General features: G+C 32.4%; 3 protein-coding genes across 4 annotated transcripts; 2 read left to right on the forward strand and 1 right to left on the reverse strand.

Annotated features, from left to right (window-relative positions):
* The first annotated feature begins 167 nt into the window (after positions 1 to 167).
* LOC105178492 (stearoyl-[acyl-carrier-protein] 9-desaturase 6, chloroplastic) lies at positions 168 to 6,729 on the forward strand. 2 transcript variants are annotated; one of them, XM_011101975.3, is made up of 3 exons: positions 168 to 273; positions 4,589 to 5,204; positions 5,912 to 6,729. In XM_011101975.3, exons 2-3 carry the CDS (start codon positions 4,602 to 4,604, stop codon positions 6,482 to 6,484), a joined length of 1,176 nt encoding a protein of 391 aa, XP_011100277.1. In that variant the 5' UTR covers positions 168 to 273; positions 4,589 to 4,601; the 3' UTR covers positions 6,485 to 6,729. The 2 variants fall into 2 exon arrangements, with proteins under 2 accessions (XP_011100277.1, XP_011100276.1); XM_011101974.3 differs by lacking the exon at positions 168 to 273 and having other exon boundaries at positions 4,553 to 5,204.
* A 4,209-nt stretch (positions 6,730 to 10,938) lies between these two features.
* On the forward strand, positions 10,939 to 14,147 carry LOC105178491 (stearoyl-[acyl-carrier-protein] 9-desaturase 6, chloroplastic). Its single transcript, XM_011101973.3, has 2 exons — positions 10,939 to 11,668; positions 13,441 to 14,147. Exons 1-2 carry the CDS (start codon positions 11,087 to 11,089, stop codon positions 14,005 to 14,007), a joined length of 1,149 nt encoding a protein of 382 aa, XP_011100275.1. The 5' UTR covers positions 10,939 to 11,086; the 3' UTR covers positions 14,008 to 14,147.
* Positions 14,148 to 15,087: 940 nt separating this feature from the next.
* MAPKKK17 (mitogen-activated protein kinase kinase kinase 17) lies at positions 15,088 to 16,293 on the reverse strand. The gene has a single exon (XM_011102109.3). The coding sequence runs from the start codon at positions 16,218 to 16,220 to the stop codon at positions 15,114 to 15,116; it is 1,107 nt and encodes a 368-aa protein (XP_011100411.1). The 5' UTR covers positions 16,221 to 16,293; the 3' UTR covers positions 15,088 to 15,113.
* Positions 16,294 to 20,546: the final 4,253 nt, after the last annotated feature.

Consider the following 20,546-nt stretch of genomic DNA (forward strand, 5'->3'; position numbering starts at 1 on the left):
TTTAAAAACGCGCTTACATGGCGGAGGACGTGGATTAAAAAAAATAGGCAATGACGTGGATTTCTTATCCACATCATCTAATGACATGGAATTGGGGGGAAAACACAGATTAATGCATCGATCTTCAGCCCCTAATCCCTCTTCCATCGCCAGCCCTAAAAAACGATCTCCTCCCAACACCTCTGTGAAGAAAAGCAAGATTCACAATACACAAGTGAAGGATGGTGTTCGTTAGGCAAGAGAGGTATAAGGGTATGCCTCCTTCTTAATACCGTAAGTGTCTGTTCCCTTTTTCTTCATTTTGTGTACATAGAAAGGGACCCTTGCTGGGTTTCTTTGTTTATTTTGTGTACTGTGGACCCTCGCTAGGTTTGTCTCATTTTTTTTTGTGTTTGTCGACCATTGTTGCTTTGTTTTATGCTTTTAATGGTTGTGATCTACAGTAACTCGTGATTTTTTTCTTTGTGTTTTTTTTTAAATTACAGACCCTGACACTGATTCCATTATATTGTCTCTGCATTATAATGGTGTGGTAGACATGTCTCTGAAGCTATGTATGTGGGGGGTAGTGTCTCTAAATATGATTATGTATTACCCTAGGAGATCAACATTGAGACTTTAAACCTATTTTGTGATAGTCTTCGGTTAGGGAAGGGTAGGTATTTTATATAATTGTGAATAAAGGCTTTAAAATGTTAATTGATAACAATGATATGAAGAGGGCATGGAGGAAAATTAAGAAGAGCATAGAGATGTTTATTATGTTGAAGTTGAGGGGGGTAAGGGGCTTGCAGAAATTGAAATGGTTTAGGGGGGTGAAGGGCTTGCAGAAACTGAAATGGTTGAGGGGGGTGGAGGGCCCTTTACTTTTTTGGGGGGCAAAAGTATTGGGGGGGGGGGATATGCTTGAAGTTGCAAAAAGGCTGAAAATTGCTGAATTAATGGCTGAGGGTGGTCATGATGCTGCAGAGGGTGAGGGTGGTCATAGTTCTGCAGGGGGTGAGCGTGAGGGTGGCCGTGGTGCTTCAAAGGTGAGGGTGTTGAGGGAGATGAATTGGTAGATATGATTATGAGGGACTAGAGGCTAAATTAATGGCTGCAGGAGGGGGGGGGGAGTGGTCATGGTGATGAAAATGGGTGGGTTGAAGGGGAAAATGCTAGGGATTCAGACAATAGGTAGTCTAGTGATGGTGAAGAAGTGGATCCGGCGGATAATGAGGGTGACTTAGATGAGAAAAGTGATTCAAATAATGGGGAGGATGAGGGACCTTCACACCCTCTTTTCAATGTAAAAGAAACATATGACCCCACATTTGAAATTGGCATGTTGTTTAGCAATAAAAAAGAATTTAAAACGGCCTTACAATCCCATGCAATCAAGACTAAAAGAACATTGAAATTTACGAAAAATGATAAAAGAATGATCTATGCTGAATGTGGGGATGTTGATTGTGAATGGAGGCTGCATGCAATTAAAGTAAAGGATGAGGAGACATTCCAAATCAATCTACTAAAATCTCACCACTCATGCCCACAAATTTTTGATGTGAAAAATATGAAGACAAATTAATTGAAGGATGGGTACTTTCAGAAATTTAAATTTGATCCAAAAAGAAATGTGAAACGGTTCAGAGAAGATGTAATAAATGAACTTAGGGTCAATGTGTCAAGACAGTAGGCTTATAGAGCCGAAAAAGCTACACCAAAAGGAGGAGAATCCATACTAAGGCAATCGAGGATTAAATTTAAGGGTTGAACTGCGGTGACCACTTAAAGATACGCATTGGAGAACCCTCGATGAAAAGGATCTGTTTTAGCCATATTCGTGATAGATCTTCTTAGTTATGTAGTTTGATGAGTACATGCTTAAAGTTAATCACACCAATGGAAAAGGCCCCTCGTAAGCCTAGCCGGAAAAAATAGGATCGGATTGCCTGCGTGCTAGGATAGCCGTGAGAGAATTTGCCGGCTAAAGTAAATTTCAGATGTTTCGCCAATCATTTTGTCTCCTCCATTCAGAAATTTATTACGCAATTTCCTCAGTAAAGACATGGTCTGTCAAAATAGTTCTATGACTCTGATAATATTTTCTTTGCTGCCCATGGGGAAAGTGGCTCGATCTTCTCCTAGGAGGGTCACCAATAAGGTGTGCTAGAAAAGAACGACGTCGATCTAGGGGTTCCGGCGGCTGAATGTTCTTTGTAGGCTTTGGAAGAGGTTGTGGGGCCATGGACTCTTTTTCACCACAATTTCTTATTATGATTGTCATTTAATTGTGAAATTATTAAAAAATATTAAAATTACTAATATGACCAAATTCGGATATTTGGATACAATAGACAACAACTCCTACTCGGGGTGTAAACAAGTCGAGCTTGACCTTTTTTGGCCAGCTCGAGCTCGATCTGACGAGCTAGAGCTGATTTTTTTTTTTTATTATTATTAGATTAAATCATAGAAAACTCCATATTTTTACATAAATTTATAATTAATAAAATAGACTGCATAATGTATACTATGTTATAAATATACCAAAATATAGTATGAAATTTTAATTTATTGTTATAAATATAAACTACTAACCAGTTTAAGTAGTAATATAATTAGTAAAATACACAAAAAAAATTCATACTGAATAATTTAAAATTTGTAAAAGAGTATCAATTATCTGGAATAATGCAATTGAAATATATAAAAATATTTTATAGTTGAGATTAATATTTTCACAATCTGCAATAAATTTATATATTTATAAATGTTAGTATTACTTTGATGTAACTATCATTTTACATTGTTGAACAACATGGGTTAATCAGGCCATCAAAATTCAGATTAGACGTTTATATATGATCAAACTTATAGAAAAATATATTTGGTAATTTTTTTTGACTTATTGGATATACAGATGTCGAGATATCATACTAGAAATATAAAAATAATCATTCAAAATGGTGTATCGTCAAATCAGGCCATGTGATTTTAAATCATACCGTCATATATGATCTAATGGATACAGTGTTATATATATTTAAATTTGGTATGAATTGCGTGCTCGGATTTTAAGATATCCTAATTGTTGATTAAACTTTTTGATATCATTATATATATGATAAAATAATAATTAAAATTGTTCAACCGTCACTATTATTATTACTATATCATTATTTTTAGATTAATTCATAGGAATCACTAAATTTCAACATTAATTTATAAGTAATAAATATATTGCATAATGTGTATGTATGATATAAATATAAAAACTCAGAAATAGATAAAAAAAATCATAAGTTAATTACTTGTCAATTTAAAAAAAGTATAACATAAAGTTTATATATGTAAATAATAATAATTTTAACTATAAAAAATATTATAATTTACTAAGTTGTTGATTAAATTTATTTTTGTATAAAGATTAAATGTATAAATAAAAGTACCATAATTTATTATTATTCAAAATAAAATGTATGGTATTAATTATTAATTATAATATATGGTCAATTTTGAGTATAAAATTGATAAAGTATTTATATATAAAAATTTTATATATAAAAAAATAGAAAAAGCTCGTGAGCCGGATGAATAGAGATAATTGTACACAATAAATATAATATAACCAACAATTCATATGTGCTTCTTAAAAGAAATTGATAAATATATATGCTTACACCAAAAATTAAATATTTTTTAAAAAATGAATAAATATAAATATTTTATCATATCTTTTTAAAGAAAATATATTGAAAAAAATCTAATTACTCATTTTTATTTAAAAGAATAAATAGTTAATAACTTTATTTTATTACCAAATTAGTAAAATTTTTGCAGAAATTGTTTTGTGTATTTTTTTTTACTGATTCACTACTTAACTTTGAGCCTGTAAAATATAACAAAATTCAAACTATTTAATTGACTAGTTATATATTATTTTATTATAATTAAAAGATATTTTTTGATATTAAGAATATTTTAATTAAACTTAAAATGCAAAATTGTTAGAAAAAAAATTCTTTGAACTATATATACAATATAAGACCAATATTGTCCACAAATTTAATTATAGAGGTAAGCGTTACATTTGTTAGTTTATGGGGTAAATATTAATAGTTCAGGAGTAAAGTATATTTTACCCTAAATATTATTAATTTCTTTCATACTTTTAATTTTTATTCATTACATGTATTCATCAAAATAAATCATATTCTAACCAATAGGTTATTGGATTTTTTAAAAAAACTCTTTTAGATAATCATATTAATTGATTGAAGAAAATTGTAACAATTAGACAAATCCCCCATTGTCATAAATGATTGTCCAACTTTGACTCCTTTAATTACAGAACGTACAAAAATAATGATAATTCAATAATAAATTTTATGGTAAAATATATTTTGTCCTCCTAAATTATTTAGGGCAATATTATTTATAAATTTAATTTTGTAGATAAATGTTATATTTATTAGTTCATGGGAGTAAATATTATATAAAAAGTAGTTAGAAGGGCACAGTCATTTTACCCTGAATTTTAAGCTTCTTTCCCCATAAACTTTGTAATAATAGTATTATAAATTGACGGCACAACATATTGTAGCCAACGACAAGCCATGGAAATCTTAGCATTCTCCAACATCATCCCCGCCACCGCACTTGCATCCATGCCATGTGGTGGAGCCACCACTTTCCGGCGTCCAAAACCCATCTCCGCCGCTGCTAATGCTAAACAGCCACCATCACGATCGCGCCACCAAAAACTTACCCACCAAATGCCACCAGAAAAAGTTGAAGTCTTCAAGTCACTTGAATCATGGGCCTCCAGATTTGTATTACCACTCGTCAAGCCGGTGGATAAATGCTGGCAGCCTAGCGAGTTTCTGCCGAACCCCGCCAAACCTGCCGACGACTTCATGGACGAAGTTAAGGCCCTACGTGATCGGACAATCGGGCTCCCTGACGAGTATTTTGTGGTATTGGTGGGGGATATGATCACCGAGGAAGCACTACCGACTTATCAATCTATGATAAATACATGTGATGGGGTCCGGGAAGAGAGTGGGGCAAGTCCGTGCCAGTGGGCTGCTTGGGTTCGGTCTTGGGCTGCCGAGGAAAATAGGCATGGTGATTTGCTTAGAACATATCTTTATCTCTCTGGCCGGGTTGATATGTTGATGGTTGAGAGGACAACACAACACCTAATTAGAGCTGGAGCGGTGAGGAGATATTTGTTTTCTTTTTTCTTTTCAATTCTCACTTTTATTAACTTGAAACATGTGAATATTTCCGTCTGAAATATTTCATAATCTTTTCATGCCCTCATTATTTTTTGGGATAATTACACTCCCCTCTCCTAGAGTTTGGTGAATTACACGTAAACTCACTGTGATTTGAGAAATTTCATCTAGCTAGCAACCTTGAGTTTTGCTTCTATTTAACAAATATATTCCTTCATTAGTCAAAATTCATTGAACTTACTTATGTTAACAAACTTCAGAGGTGTTAAAAGTAATTTTTCAAATCATAGGGGGTCTACATATAATTACACCAAGTTTCAGAGGAGGAGAGTGTAATTATCCCCTATTTTTTGTACAAACATAAGTAGGTTTAATGCAATTTACCCTATATGATATTGCAAGTGAGTAGATTATCTCCCTATGATAAAAAGATAACAATTTACCCCTCGTGCTTTATAAAATGAAGTTATTTACCATCCTGTCTAAGGAGGTAAATTGTTTCATTTTAAAAGACAAAGGAAAGGTAAAAATTGTTGTATTTTAAAAAATATAAGGTGATAAATTTTTTTTTTCATAAAAAATAGTTTACTCATTTATAATATCACACAAACTTGTTTTTCTCACCGTAAGTATATTTTAATTCTTACATAGAACATAATATATTATTGAGGATTAACTCTTCACAGGACATTGGGTTGGACAACAATCCTTACTTAACGTTCGTGTATACATCATTCCAAGAGCGAGCTACATTTGTGTCTCATGGTAACACAGCTCGACTAGCAAAGAAGGCTGGGGATCCAATTCTTGCAAGCATATGTGGGACCATTGCGACTGACGAGAAGCGCCACGAGAATGCATACGTAAGAATTGTTGAAAAGCTACTCGAGGTTGACCCAAATGATACCATGTTAGCCATAGGTAACATGATGAGGAAGAGAATCACAATGCCAGGTCACCTAATGTGCGATGGTCAGGACCCTATCCTTTTCCAGCATTTCTCAGTCGTGGCTGAACAGATTGGGGTTTACACGATTGACGATTACATGGAAATCCTGGAGTTCTTAATCGGACGATGGAGGCTAGAGAAACTCGATGGGCTAAAAGGGGATGGGAGGCGCGAACAAGAATACGTGTGCAGTCTACCAACTAGGATGAGGAAACTGCAAGAGCAAGCAGTTGAACGAGGTAGGAAAATGGAGCCACATGAGCAAAAATTTAGTTGGATCTTTAACAGAGAAGTTACTATTCAGGTTTAAATGCAACAGGCTCATTGTGAATGTATAAATAGGTAAAACTTGAAATTCTAACCCGAACCAAGTTTGGCCGAACTAAATTAATCATAGAGCAAGTTGAGTAAACCACTCCCCTAAACAAAAGAGAAAGGCAGTTGAGTAACTCTCTGACGCAAGGGACAGAACTGTATATCAAGAAATTAAAGGATGCTATATAACATTAAGTACATTGGTATATATATATAATGGATGGGGTTAGTTTGTTTCCAGGCTATGTATACCATTTCTTTTTAGTAATATATCGATTCAATTAATACATTAATATGATTAAAATTAATAAATGAATAAAACAAATAAATAACTCATATAAATATTCAATGAGACAAATACTCACATTATACGAAAAAAAAAAACCCACAAATTCAGTTGAACTAGAAGCCACATCTCGATTTTTTCTATAAAATCTTAGTCTTAAACTCAACCACAGGACTAAGGCATTATTGATTGGCTATACCATTTCTTTTCTTGTCAAAACTCTTAGAGGCTGTTTGGTTGTGTTTTCATTTTCATTTTCAGTTTTCAACAATTGGAAATGTGTAGAAAAAAGTTTTCCTAAGCATGGAAGAAATTATCTACTCAGAAAGCATGGAAGAAAAAAGTTTTCCTAAGCATGTGTTTATTTTTTGAAACACAAGAATGAAGTTTTTGTCACATTTAAAAGGTTCAAAACACATATTGAGAAAGAAACTAATTTTTAACTGAAACCTCTAACGATCGATAGAGGTGGCGAGTTTACTTCTATGAATTCAAAGCCTTTTTGTGAAAAACATGGAATTTGACATGCTATGACTGTTCCAAATATACCACACGAAAATGACGTTGCAGAAAGAAAGAATAGAACAATTCAAAAAATATGGCGAGAATGATGTCGAAAAGTATTTCTTTACTAACTACACCAGTTAAAGTGCACAACGTATAATATGATTATTCCTTTTGTACTTATTTTGTCATGGTCCGTAATTTGAAAGAGCATAAGCTATATGCTCTATTTAGTGGGTGTTTAGCTAAGTTTATAAGCTAATCGAAACATCTTAAAAGATGTTTGAGAGTTTACAAGCTCTAAAAAATTGTGTTGTATTTTTTTTAAATAGTTTATAAAATCTCAAAATAAGATGTTTTTGAACTTATAATCTCTTTAAAAAAAATTAACTTCTCAAAATAAAATATTTTTGATCTTATAATCTCTTCAAAAAAAAGTTAACTTCTTTTAACTTTTTCAAAACATCTATAAGCTCTATAAATTAATATGTTATGAAACAAAAAAATCCTTATTCCCACACAAACACACTCTCTCTCCTCTCTCTCTCTCACTCACACACATACACATTCTCTCTTTCTCTCTATAATTTAAAATATTTTATTGCTATTTATTCTTTTGCATTTAGAAAAAATACTTCATTATTTAATAGTAATATAGTTAAATATAAAAAAAATTGCTATTTATATTATATTTACCGAAAAACACAAATTCAAGATATTATAAACGACTAAAAATAGTTATTGATAAAGGAAATATGAATTATATATCTATATTAATATTCGACTAGCAAAAATATAAGAAATACTTTTATATTTTTTGAAGAAATTATCTATGGACTTTTTATTTAGAGTTAAACTAATGTGAACTACTTATGAAAGTATTTTAAAAATACTTAAATACAAAATATGTTAAGAAATAACAACTTATTTCAGCAATAAAAGACCTTATAATGCCAAACACCCTAACATTTTATAAGTTTTAACATCTTATTTTATCGAAACGATTTTAAATTTTATTTTTAAAATAGAATCCAATATTTTATAATCTCGTAAAATATCTTATAAAATGCAGGAGCATATAAAATATTTTAATAAATTTAATCAAACAATCATTCCGACATTATGTTAAATGAGATCACATGAAGTTAGGTGCTACTAATAATGACTTGAAAAACCCCTACTAAAAGAGGGAAATGCTGAGAACAACTTTTTGCAAGGGAAAGGTGGTCAGGTCCTCAACTGCACATTGCATTTTGGGAAAAATGGAATTTTGGTGTTGTATGTTAGGAAGTGCATGGGATATTTTTAAGTCTTGTCTGAATATATTTTTATAATTTTAAATTTTTTAATATTTTTAATTTATTTCCGAATCGAATTAGATGAAAATTGTATTTGATTTGCACATAACTCAATTAAATTTCAAATTCCTACGGAAAAGGACTAAAATTAAAAATTTAAAAGATATATGACTAAATTATAAAAATTAATTCGCGCAGGGCCAAAAAAGTCATTCCAATAAGAGGATGTTTGGCTAAGTTTGTAAGCTTCTCAGAACATTTTAAAAAAATATTTGAGAGCTTATAAACTCTTAATATTTGTTTGGTTTATTTTTTTTTAAAGAGTTTATATGAGGGTAAATTATATTTTTGGTCCCAAAAGTGGACTCGGTTCCAATTTTAGTCCATACTAAGGGCAATTCGCACATTTGGTCCCGTAAGTGGATTTTTTTTTCAATTTCAATCCCGGTTAGGGATTTCCGTTAAAACTTAACGGCAGCTGCTGAAATCCGTTAGGTGCTGTTAAATATGGAAGGAAAGCATGTAGAATTGGAGGGAAAGCATGGAGAATTGGAGGAAAAATCAACAATTTGGTGGAAATTACACTATACCCAAGTAACGATTACAGATATTTATCGGGCACATGCTCGGTTAAAATGATACCCACCATTGACAGGCCAAGTATAGCTTGATCTTTATTTTGTGTTGTTGACGATGCTCCCACACTCATTTTATACCATATGATGAGTCACTATAGAGTTCAATGAGTACTCAACAAGTTCCAATATTGGCCAGATATTATTTATTTCATAGTTATATTTTGCAAAAACTATAATTTTAATCATGTAACTTAGGAAGACTGACATTTTTTATCATAATTTGGGTCTGCAATTTTTTTAATTTTTATAATTTTAGTCCTTTTTCAGCCAAATTTATAGGAAAATCGTATGCGACTTACACATGATTTTAATATTAGTCCTGTAAATCAATTTGTATAGTCAAAAATGCCAACTCCCAAAAATTATATAATTAAACATGCCAACTTCTCCTAATTAAAGACTAAAATTGCAATTTTATTGGATCATGTGCCGGCCACATGTAATTTTCTGACCAAACTGACTTTACAATGACGAATTGACAAAACTATAAAGTTACAAGACTAAATTTCAAAGATCAATTCGTATAGTATCAAAAAATACCACCTCCATAAACTACACGACTAAAATTACATTTTTTTTCCTATATTTTATATGCATGTGACTTTGTAAATGATCTTAATATCCCAAATAATTTTTCGATGAAGCATTATAAAATAATTGAAGTGGATCATTTTAAGCAGTCACTAAGCCAAAGGTTGAGTGGTTGGTAGGGCATGCTAAGGTAGCATTAAATAAACAACCATCGTAGGTGTCTTGAACGGCAACTACACCATCCTATACGTAGGTAGTAAATGTAATGGAGGGCGTTTGGTGATTATCATATTAGCCTTCGCTTGATATGATCTTTCTACGAGTCATTAATACGTATATGATTCATTTCATTACTTTTATTATTTTTTTATTATTTGGTATTTAATTCTACACTCACACAAGGTTGGCCTCAGTAAGTGGTTTGAACTAACCTTTCTCCTGTCCTGAATGACATTCTTTCATCATGAATAAAAGTTTCCTTGATTTCAAAAGAAGAACAAAAAAAAAAAAAAGAAATATTGACTCTAAAATCACAAAAAGTGTAACGTGTGGGACGTAAATTACAATTTTTGGCTTGAGAGATCATTAAAATGAAAACCTAACTTTTGAATTGTTAGCTTGCTTCATCAAATGACTACTTATCTTTGATTGGTCACAAATGTACTAAAATAATTAATAGTTTAACAATATTTTCTATTTCGAACTTTTCGATGATAACAATATAAATTGAGGGTTAAATCCATTTTGACCCCCTGTAATATGTAAAAATATTAAAAATTCCCGTATGAAATTTTTAATATAAAAAATCACCCCTATGTTACGAATAAATACCGACCCTGGTCAATTTGAACCTATTTTTTTAGAAATAATGACTAAAATACCCCTTCTAGTCAACTGGTCAAGCTAGGCCTATTAATATATAATTTAATACTATTAAAATATATTTATAATATATAAACATATAGTTTATAAAAAAGATAAAATAATAATTATAAACCCCGCCACCCCCCACCCCGTCTTCTCCCCCCACCCACCCCCACCCTTCTCGTGCCCTCCCTGCGCAGAAAATGGGCGACGACCGTGAAAGGGCATGTGAGGGAAGGACAAAAGTATAAGAAAAAAAAAAGGTACTTTCATATAAAAATCGCAGTCAAAACGCGTGTGACTCAAATTTTATACGAAGGGGTTTTTTTGAACTTTATTTTATATCACAGGAAGTATTTGATACTTTAATTTTTATAGGAAATTTTTTTAACATTCCTATCATCACATGGGGGGTCTCTGAATTTTTCCCTATAAATTGATGACATAACTTTAGTTGTAGCATCAGGTCAATAGCCATGAAAACTTTACTATTCTCCACCACCATCATCCCACTTGCATGCGGTGGAGCCACCACTTTTCGACGTCCACAATCCATCTCCGCCATCTCAAAACAACCGGTGTCAACACTGCATCAACGTAGAATTACCCATCCAATGCCACCAGAAAAACTAGAAGTGTTCAAGTCACTGGAATCATGGGCCTCCGATTATGTACTGCCACTCCTCAAGCCCGTGAACAAATGCTGGCAGCCGAGTGACTTTCTCCCTGATCCCACCCAGCCTACTGACGACTTCATGGATGAAGTTCGGATGTTGCGCGAGCGTACGATGGGGCTTCCGGATGAATATTTTGTAGTATTGGTGGGGGATATGATTACTGAAGAAGCACTACCTACATATCAATCTACAATAAATGCATGTGATGGGATTCGAGATGAGAGTGGAGCAAGCCGGAGCCCATGGGCTACTTGGCTGCGATCTTGGACTGCAGAGGAAAATAGGCATGGAGATTTGCTTAGGACGTATCTTTATCTTTCGGGCCGGGTTGATATGTCGATGATTGAGAAGACAATACATCAATTGATTGGAGCTGGAATGGTAAGACACTGTTTATTCTTACTTTCATTCTCAATTTTCACTTTCATATTTTCAAATTGAGCACATTATCTCCTTATAAAGATAATATAGCAATTTACCCTCCTGTACTTTTTAAAATGAAGCAATCATTCTAAAAAGTATAGTGAGGTAAATTGTTGTATTTTAAAAAATACAGAGAGATAAATCGCTATTTGTTTTTTCATAAGAGAATAATTTACTCATTTGTGATATCACAAGAGGATTACTTGCATTTTTTCCTTTTTTTTTTTTTTTATCTCAAATGCCACCAGTTGAAATATTGTAATAGTTTTTGTGTGGATTGTAACTAATTTTTTTTTTATCACAAATCCCACCAGTTGAAATATTGTAATAGGTTTTATGTTATATATATATATATATATATATATATGATATGCATATAAATATGGATATGTAAAGCTGTGTATATTGCATATACAATCACATATAAGTATAAAAATACATCTATATATGATTCAAATAGCAATTTATATATATTTTTTAAAATAAAAATGTTTCATTATTTGGTTCTTACGGCTCCCAAGTTTGAAAAGTTGTGGTATGGAGTGTTGACGCGGCTTGTTACTTGATCGATCCCCATGCATAAAATATTAACTTTATATGAAATTCATAATTTTCTTTTTAAAATGCATCTTGCTAGGATATGGGCCCTTAGGGCATTATAGACTGGACATTATATATCTTGTGCTATAGAGGGGCAAATATTTTTTAGTCCCATAAAATAAAGACATAATTTTTTTTGGTACCGCAACAATTATGGCAGGTGATATTTTTAGTCCCATGAAACTCAAAATCTCGCCTTTTTAGTCTAAAAATGTATGATTTTGGGACATTTTCGTCCCAAAATTCCAACAACCAACACTACAAGAAAATGACTCAATAGATATAAAAAAAAATTGATACTAAAATCAGTGTCGAGCTAATTAGTAAATAAAACTTTCGTTGTTAATTAAATTATTTAGCATATAGTTTAAACAATTTGTTGTTAAATTTGTTAGTAAGTAAATTTTCGTTGCTAAATACACTATCAAATAAATTTTTTGTATTAAATAATATAGAGTAGCAATGAGAATTTTACTTGTTAATCAGCTCGGAGCTAATTTCTTATCATTGCTATTGAACTATTTTCTTATAGTGCAAGAGATCGTGATTTCGAGTAGTGTGGATATAGGTATATATCTAGTCTATTTTTAATAGCACGTAGTCTATTTCTTTGTTTACTTTGAATTTATTGATTGGTTTAGAAATTATGCATTGCTTACGTGAATATTAATAATAATAATATGTTAGTTAATTTAAAATTAAATAGCAATTTATTTTTTAAAAAAAGTAAATAAATCTTTTACCTCTCACCATAATATTTATTCTAGGGGCTTGCTAATTTAAGTATTCATACTAATTAAGTACATTTTTTAACTTTTATATCCTTGATTCTAAAGAAATGTCTATGTTAAGTTGACATTTTTTTCTTTAACTATTATCCAATTTGCAAGTTCCTATCTTCATTTTTTTGTGTTTTTTGTTTAACTTATATATTACTATTTTTTAGAGATTAATTTACCCATTTACAATATTATAGAGGGTTTTTTGCGTTTTTCCTATTAAATAAATATATACACATCATGTGTATAATTCTTTGAAAATAAAACAAATGATATGGACATGTAGTAGAAGATATTTTGTTGTCCATGAAATATCAACTTCATTTATTGATATGCATCAACCATCCATAGGATGTCGGGTGGGACAACAATCCTTATCTAACGTTCGTCTACACATCATTCCAAGAGCGAGCCACCTTTATTGCTCATGGTAATACAGCTCGACTAGCGAAGGAGGGAGGGGATCCGGTTCTTGCAAGGATATGTGGGACGATTGCGGCCGACGAGAAGCGCCATGAGCATGCATATGTGAGAATCATCAAGAAGCTACTCGAGATCGATCCAAATGAAACCATGCTAGCCATAAGTAAAATGATGAGAAAGAGAGTCATAATGCCAAGTCACCTAATGTGCGATGGTCGGGACCCTCATCTTTTCCAACATTTCTCATCCGTGACCGAACGGATTGGGGTTTACACGGCTATTGATTATATCGAAATCTTGGAGTTCTTGATCGAAGAGTGGAATTTGGAGAAGCTCGAGGGGCTAAAAGGCGACGGGAGGCATGCGCAAGAACATGTCTGCGATATACCGACTAGGATGAGGAAAGTGCTGGAGCAAGCGGTTGAACGAGTTGGGAAAATGGAGGCTAAAGGCCAAAACTTCAGTTGGATCTTTAACAGAGAAGTTACTATGTAGGGTTAAATATAACAATTCTCTGTGTGAAAATATAAAGTTAAAAGGGTTTTCTTAAATAAAGAAAAGACAATGTGCGCGACCCCCTGTTGCATAAGGTAGTGATTTTTAGTCTTTTTAACTAATATTATGATTTAATGTTAGACTTCTGTGTAACATATGTTTATATAAGATTATCAAAAATAAAAACAAGCTTTTTTTAAATATGTCAAGTGAAATTATTTTATATTAAAAAAGAAAAAAAGAAAAGAAGCATTCCGCCTCTTGGAGGCAAAATGCTTATCTTGAACATTTCAAAAACAGAGGCTTTATGAGGAGAAAATAATAAACTTCAGCACATTTAGGATCTGAATTAATGATCTAACAAGTGCAATATATTTGTTGTTTGATTGGTGTATTATTTAGAAAAATAATTAATTACATGATAAGTATATCATATTTACTCTATAGTTAGTTAAGTTAGAACGAGATTGATTTAATTAAAAAAAAATTGACATCAACAAATACTAACTAACTACAATAGCTGCAATGGGTGGAGGACATCTATGAACTACCTACAATGGGATTTGTATCGGTAGATTTTTTAATGGGTGGAAAACATCCAAATTCGAACCCGCTACAATAGCTCATACCCAAATACAGACTCAATAGTTTTTATTAGGTATAGGCCCGAATTCATACTTTTTGGAATAAGTAACAACTATTAATATTTATTGCGTTCAGCTCCGAATTGAATGATGCCCGCCCATTCACATGTTTATGTACATATTACTCGAAAACTTAAAGACTCAAGCTAGATAACCAAAAGTTTGGAAATTCTGACTCGGACTCGATTCGACCAAATATGAACTAATCATATGGTAAGTGTAATACACTTACCGTATAATAGGTGTACAGTTCAGAGCAGGTAACCAATCACATAACAAATGTGATACACTTGCTTTATGATTGATTTAGTTTGGTCAAATCTGATTCGGGTATGAATTATTTTGAAATATGAAAAACCTGACAATGTATTATGGCACCAAATCTACCCACAAAAACCAAAAAATTAGGAGAGAGAAAAGACGAAGAAGAAGATGATGAACTGTAAAAGAAAGAGGGGAATTTTATAAAAATTGAAACAGATCTGATACCAACTCCTCTGTACATCTCCTCAAACTAGAATTCTCACTAAGTACAACACTCTGTTCTCTAAATTTACACCTACTGTCAATACTAATTACACTAATATTTTCACTCTCTCTCACTGTTATCCACCTCTCTCCCCATTCCCATCTCTCCCTCCCTGAATTCATCGACAACTCCTTCACCCTCTGCGCTGCACAATCCAACAAATCTTGATGCCTCACCTCATTTATACCTTGTGAAAATTCTTCCTCAATTGAGCTCCAAATCCCCTGATCAAGAATACTCGTCGGCGAGCCTGTGCTGTTCATGATCATTTTCACATGGGAAGATTGAAATTCCTGGAGAAAACGATGTCCGAGGAGCTGTTTAGCTGTCCATCTCTCTCTTGGATCAACCCTCAAACACTTGCTCAAGAAATCCCTTGCTATATCGGACAAGAACGTTGGAATCCTAGGCGTCTCGCCCGAAAATGCAATCCGGTGAAGTGTGGACGGTTCGTTAGGCCACGGGGACTTCCCGGTGGACATCTCAATTATCGTGCAGCCCAGAGCCCAGATGTCAGCCGGGAAGCTTTGCTCCTCTCCACGTGCGACTTCCGGCGCCATGAACATCGGCGTGCCACCGATGGATGCCTCGTCGGCTGCCTTGGCACAGCCAAAATCAGCGATCTTGACATCTTCTTGGCTCAATAGTATGTTGCTCCCTTTAACATCGCAATGCACTATTCCCCTTGAGTGCAAGTACTCTAGTCCCTTTAGTACACGACTCGTGTAGTAACCGATTGTTGATTCGTCTAAGCGGCCACCCTGCCGGCGAATTTCATCAACAAGCGTGCCGTCGGGCGCATACTCAATCATAAGATTGAACAGAGCCTTGCCATTCTCTACGCTAACGCCGCACCCCTTGTAACCAATAATATGAGGGGAATTCAAAGACGAAAGAATTCTCTGCTCACTCCGTAAAGACTTTGACTGCGATAGCTCGGCTGATTTCACCGCGAAGGTATCGCCGTTCCGGCGGCAGACAGCGGTCGACACGGTGGCGGAGGCTCCCTGGCCTATGGTGTGGCCTCTAGTCCAGTCCATTTGGTGTGTTTTGTGTGTGTTTTTGACACGTTGTAAGTTTGGTTTGGAGCAACATATATATATAAGTACGGAATGATGAGAATTATAAGGTGGCAATTTGGGATTTATACAAATGTGAATATGTTGTCCAAATTAGTTGGGAACTGGTGAGTTGAAGGTTGCTTTAACGGGAACTTAAAACGTGGCGACATATTTATGGTTTATTGGCCAATGAGAGGCCAATGGGGTAGGCCGATGGGGGTCATTACATGGCCAGGTGGGCTGTCGACACGTGGCAACTTTCCGAACAAGGATGAAGAGTCGAGAAATATGATTACATGGACCATACCACATCAAAATTTAAATTAATTCAATCAATTTACAACACGTAACACTTCAAGAAAAGAAAAAACACTGTTTTTGTGATAGCATTAGTTTAATGGAAATTATATTTAATTTGTAGTTGCTAAATATCTCCAATCGCAAACATTTTATCCTAACCTTTTATGTTATTAAAAAATATAATTAGTAAATCCTTTTGAAAAAAGATCGTTGGCGAGAAATATTAAGAATATTAACAAATTTAAATTATACGCTCTCTATAGTTTAATTTATAAAATTTTAATTGACGACAAGTGCATAAATTTATTGTAAGTATGACCTGACTTAATTAGAATATTGATGTTCGTGAATATGAGGTCGGGAGTTGTAATTGCATTTATACATGGATATTAATTTATTTTAATAGTAGTTATTTATTTATTGTAATAGTAATTATTAATTAATATATATGATGTAATTATAATTAATTTACTAAAAAAAAATAAATTATCGGCACCGTATAATAATTGTATAGTGTAGGTAGGTGGATGGCTGAGATTGGATAATCGAAACTGGATGCGTGAATTTGTAATGAAGTGGGGAATGACTTTGAAGAATAAAGAAGGGAGGTGTGGTGGGTGACTGCTGAAGTGGGTTGAGCCAACCAACCGATGTTTGATTTTTATTTGAATTTTTGTACCTTTATTTGGTTCACACCTTTGAATTTTTTAAGGGTTCATTCCTCAACATTAATATCTCCTTCCCACATACATAGTCAATTTTTTTTAAAAGAAAGTCAAAGTTAAAATAGGTAACTTTGTTCAACTTGTATAGTTTAATTTAAGAATAATTACACTGTTATTTCGGAAATTTGGTGTAATTATATGTAAATTTATTTTAAATTGAGAAATTACATCTGATACTTCTGGCATTTGTTTTTTGCGTAATTATTTATAGACTCATCAGTTAGTTAAAAATCATAAAATTTACTGATATTAACAAACACGTTGAATGCAAATCTGTATTTACTCCAAGGTCACTTATTACTGGCATATTGCGAGTCAAATAAATCTTTTTTGATCAGACTATTTTTATATGGTATCTTCACACGATAATGCATGTGAAAAGGTATATATGTATTTTGGGGAAGCTAAATTTGGACCGTGCCAAGAATATTTGTTTTCATGATTGAATTATGAGGTGTGATTTTGGTCTTTTTCATGATCACCTTCTAGATGAAACACAAGCAAGGAACAATCATTTTTTTGAATCTTAAGACATAAACAATCCATCTCATCAACACTAAAATCGTGTGTTGTAGCAGCGCTTCCTAACTTTGAAAGGAAGAATAATTAACTGAGTTTCACTGAGGAAAATACGAGAAAACTAAAGGTTGTCACAATTCATTTTCTTCTAATCAATAAATCGGTTATATTTATTTTATAAATCTCAATTCTAATTATTATATATACAAATCAGTATATCAATTATCATCACGTAGTAATATTTAGGGTTAACGACATTTTATCATTCGAACTTTGATCGTTTTAACACTTTGTCATCTAAATTTTTTTTTTCGATGTCAACTTACTGTCTCAACTTTAGAATATTCTACAATTTGTCATTTATAACTGTCCCCTCCCCCCCACCCCCAAGTATTTTATCGTAAAATATCACATGCGGGACACATGTGATATTTAAAAGGTTATGTGATGTGATATTTTAATATACGCACAACATGTGATGTTTTTCCGACAGAAAAAAAAAAAGAACAAAAAACCTGTCATATATAGCAGAGTGCAAATTTTGCAAAGTTGAGATGATAAAATATAATTTACTCTAATATTTATAACTGACAAACAACTATTATTATAAAAATAAACCAACACCCATATATAAGCATGGGATTTAAATTCATAATATTATAATTGAGTTAATGCAATTTACCTGATACCGCAAACAAGTAAATTACCCCCTATGAAAAATAATAGCAATTTTTCCACAAAAAGGTAAATTGTTTCATTTTAAAAAACATAGAAGATAAATTGCTGTATTTTTAAAAATACAGAAAGTTACATTATATTTTTTTTATATATAAAATAATAATTTGCTCATTTATAATATCACAAAAAGTATACTTATAACTTATATTTGTGAAACGTTGGACTGTCGTAACTCCAAAGATGTATGTAGCTAGGAACGTCACTACACATGATTGGTGACTACTTATTAAGAAAGCTATTGAAAAGTGATGAGCTACTTTTGATGACTATGGATGACATGTGTCCCACTCATCACTACTTATCCAACTTAAGGGTAGGAGGGATATTGGGAATGATCCATTTTCTTGAGTTTTTTCTTTTTAATTTAAAAAAAAAAAAAGTTTGTGCCATGTCAAGTTTTCAATTAGTTATATTACCATACTTCAAGATGAAGCCTAACATCATTAGAAAACTTAGACAAGTAATTAAAGTTAGTTAAGTTAGCTAGTAAAAAATTATTTAAATAATAATAAGAAGAAGAGATAATTACACTGACACCCATAATTTATGATCTGTTTATACGAACGATCTTTATCATTTGTAGTAATTACAAGAATAGGCCTCGAAAGCTAAAAGAGAAGTGTGATTTTGTGTAATGATGTTGATTTTCTAGGGGTGTATGTGTGACTTTTTAAAAAATTAAGGGGGTTTGTGTAAATAAAATCGATGGTTTTCTAGTGGGTATGTATGTAATTTTCCATCACACGTGCAAAGAAAAAGTAGAAATTGTAGATATTTTTTTTTTATTTGAAGAGATAAACTGTTATTAATTGAAATAACTGGATTACAATCGTTTTCGTCAAATATCGATAATACCTAACAAAGACAATTATAACAATCATACCCTGATCAATAACATCATATCAATGGGATTTAAACAACACATATCATTACAGTGGGCAATACCTATTATGCAGTATAACAACATCCTACATGTAAAGCGTTGTGTACGAAACCACGACTCTAAGATCATGGGCCTCAATTTCGCCAACTGAACTAAGCCTCATTGGCTGAAATCATAAATATCTATACTAGAAAAAGACAAATTGATTTGAGTTGATACAAATTAGAGAATTAGGAGTTGATAGAAAGACAAAATAAAGAAGAATATGTTTGAAAGAGGTTTGGAGTAGAAGTCAAAAGGCATTCAAGAAAAGGGTTTCATAAGAAGTTGCAACTAATTTTACCAAAGTTTAATTGACAAACACTAGACAACAAATGGTGGAATTTAATTATAGTTGTAAATTAAAAAGGGTTCTTTTATTGTGTGTTTTTTTGGCAGGTTAGTCCATCTGCTGCCCATTGCCAACTCTATTGGTTAGCTCTAGTTATCTAAACCATACCCCCTCTGTCAATATTTTAATATTTAATATTTTTTTTATCTGTAATTTAAGTTTAGTATATTTTTAATTTAGGGATAATTACACGTTTCTCCCTTAAAGTTTGGTGTAATTATATGTAGACCTTTTATAGTTTGGGATAAGTTACTATATTAGTCAAAATTCACTGAATTTGCTGATATTAACAAAAAAAATAAACTAAATAAAAATTGATATTTACCTTCAGTTAATTGATTACTGAATTATTGCAGGTCAAATAGTTTTTTTTAGAGCTAAACTACCTTTATAACGGTAAAGATATACCTTCTCATGTGCATTAACGCGTGGAAAATTTTAACATGTAATAAGTTAATATAAACTTTTTCTGATTTCTTTTATTTATATTAGCAAATTCGATGAGTTTTGTCTAATGTAGGAACTAATTTGTTAGAGGGAAGCAAATATCAGGAATGTTAGATGTAATCACCCAAACACAGGGAGTCTACTTGTAATTACACTAAATCTCAGGGAAGAAAAGTCAATTATTCCTTTAATTTAAATATTTATGAAATTCTTAAAAATAGTTCAATTGCGTATATCTGAGCAGTTGCCGCACTTTATGGTATGAAACGTCGTTAGGTAATTAAACTCATATTTTAAAAATA

The sequence above is a fragment of the Sesamum indicum genome, linkage group LG12 (assembly GCF_026168435.1).
Source record: "Sesamum indicum cultivar Baizhima isolate 11 linkage group LG12, ASM2616843v1, whole genome shotgun sequence".
Classification (NCBI taxonomy): domain Eukaryota; kingdom Viridiplantae; phylum Streptophyta; class Magnoliopsida; order Lamiales; family Pedaliaceae; genus Sesamum; species Sesamum indicum.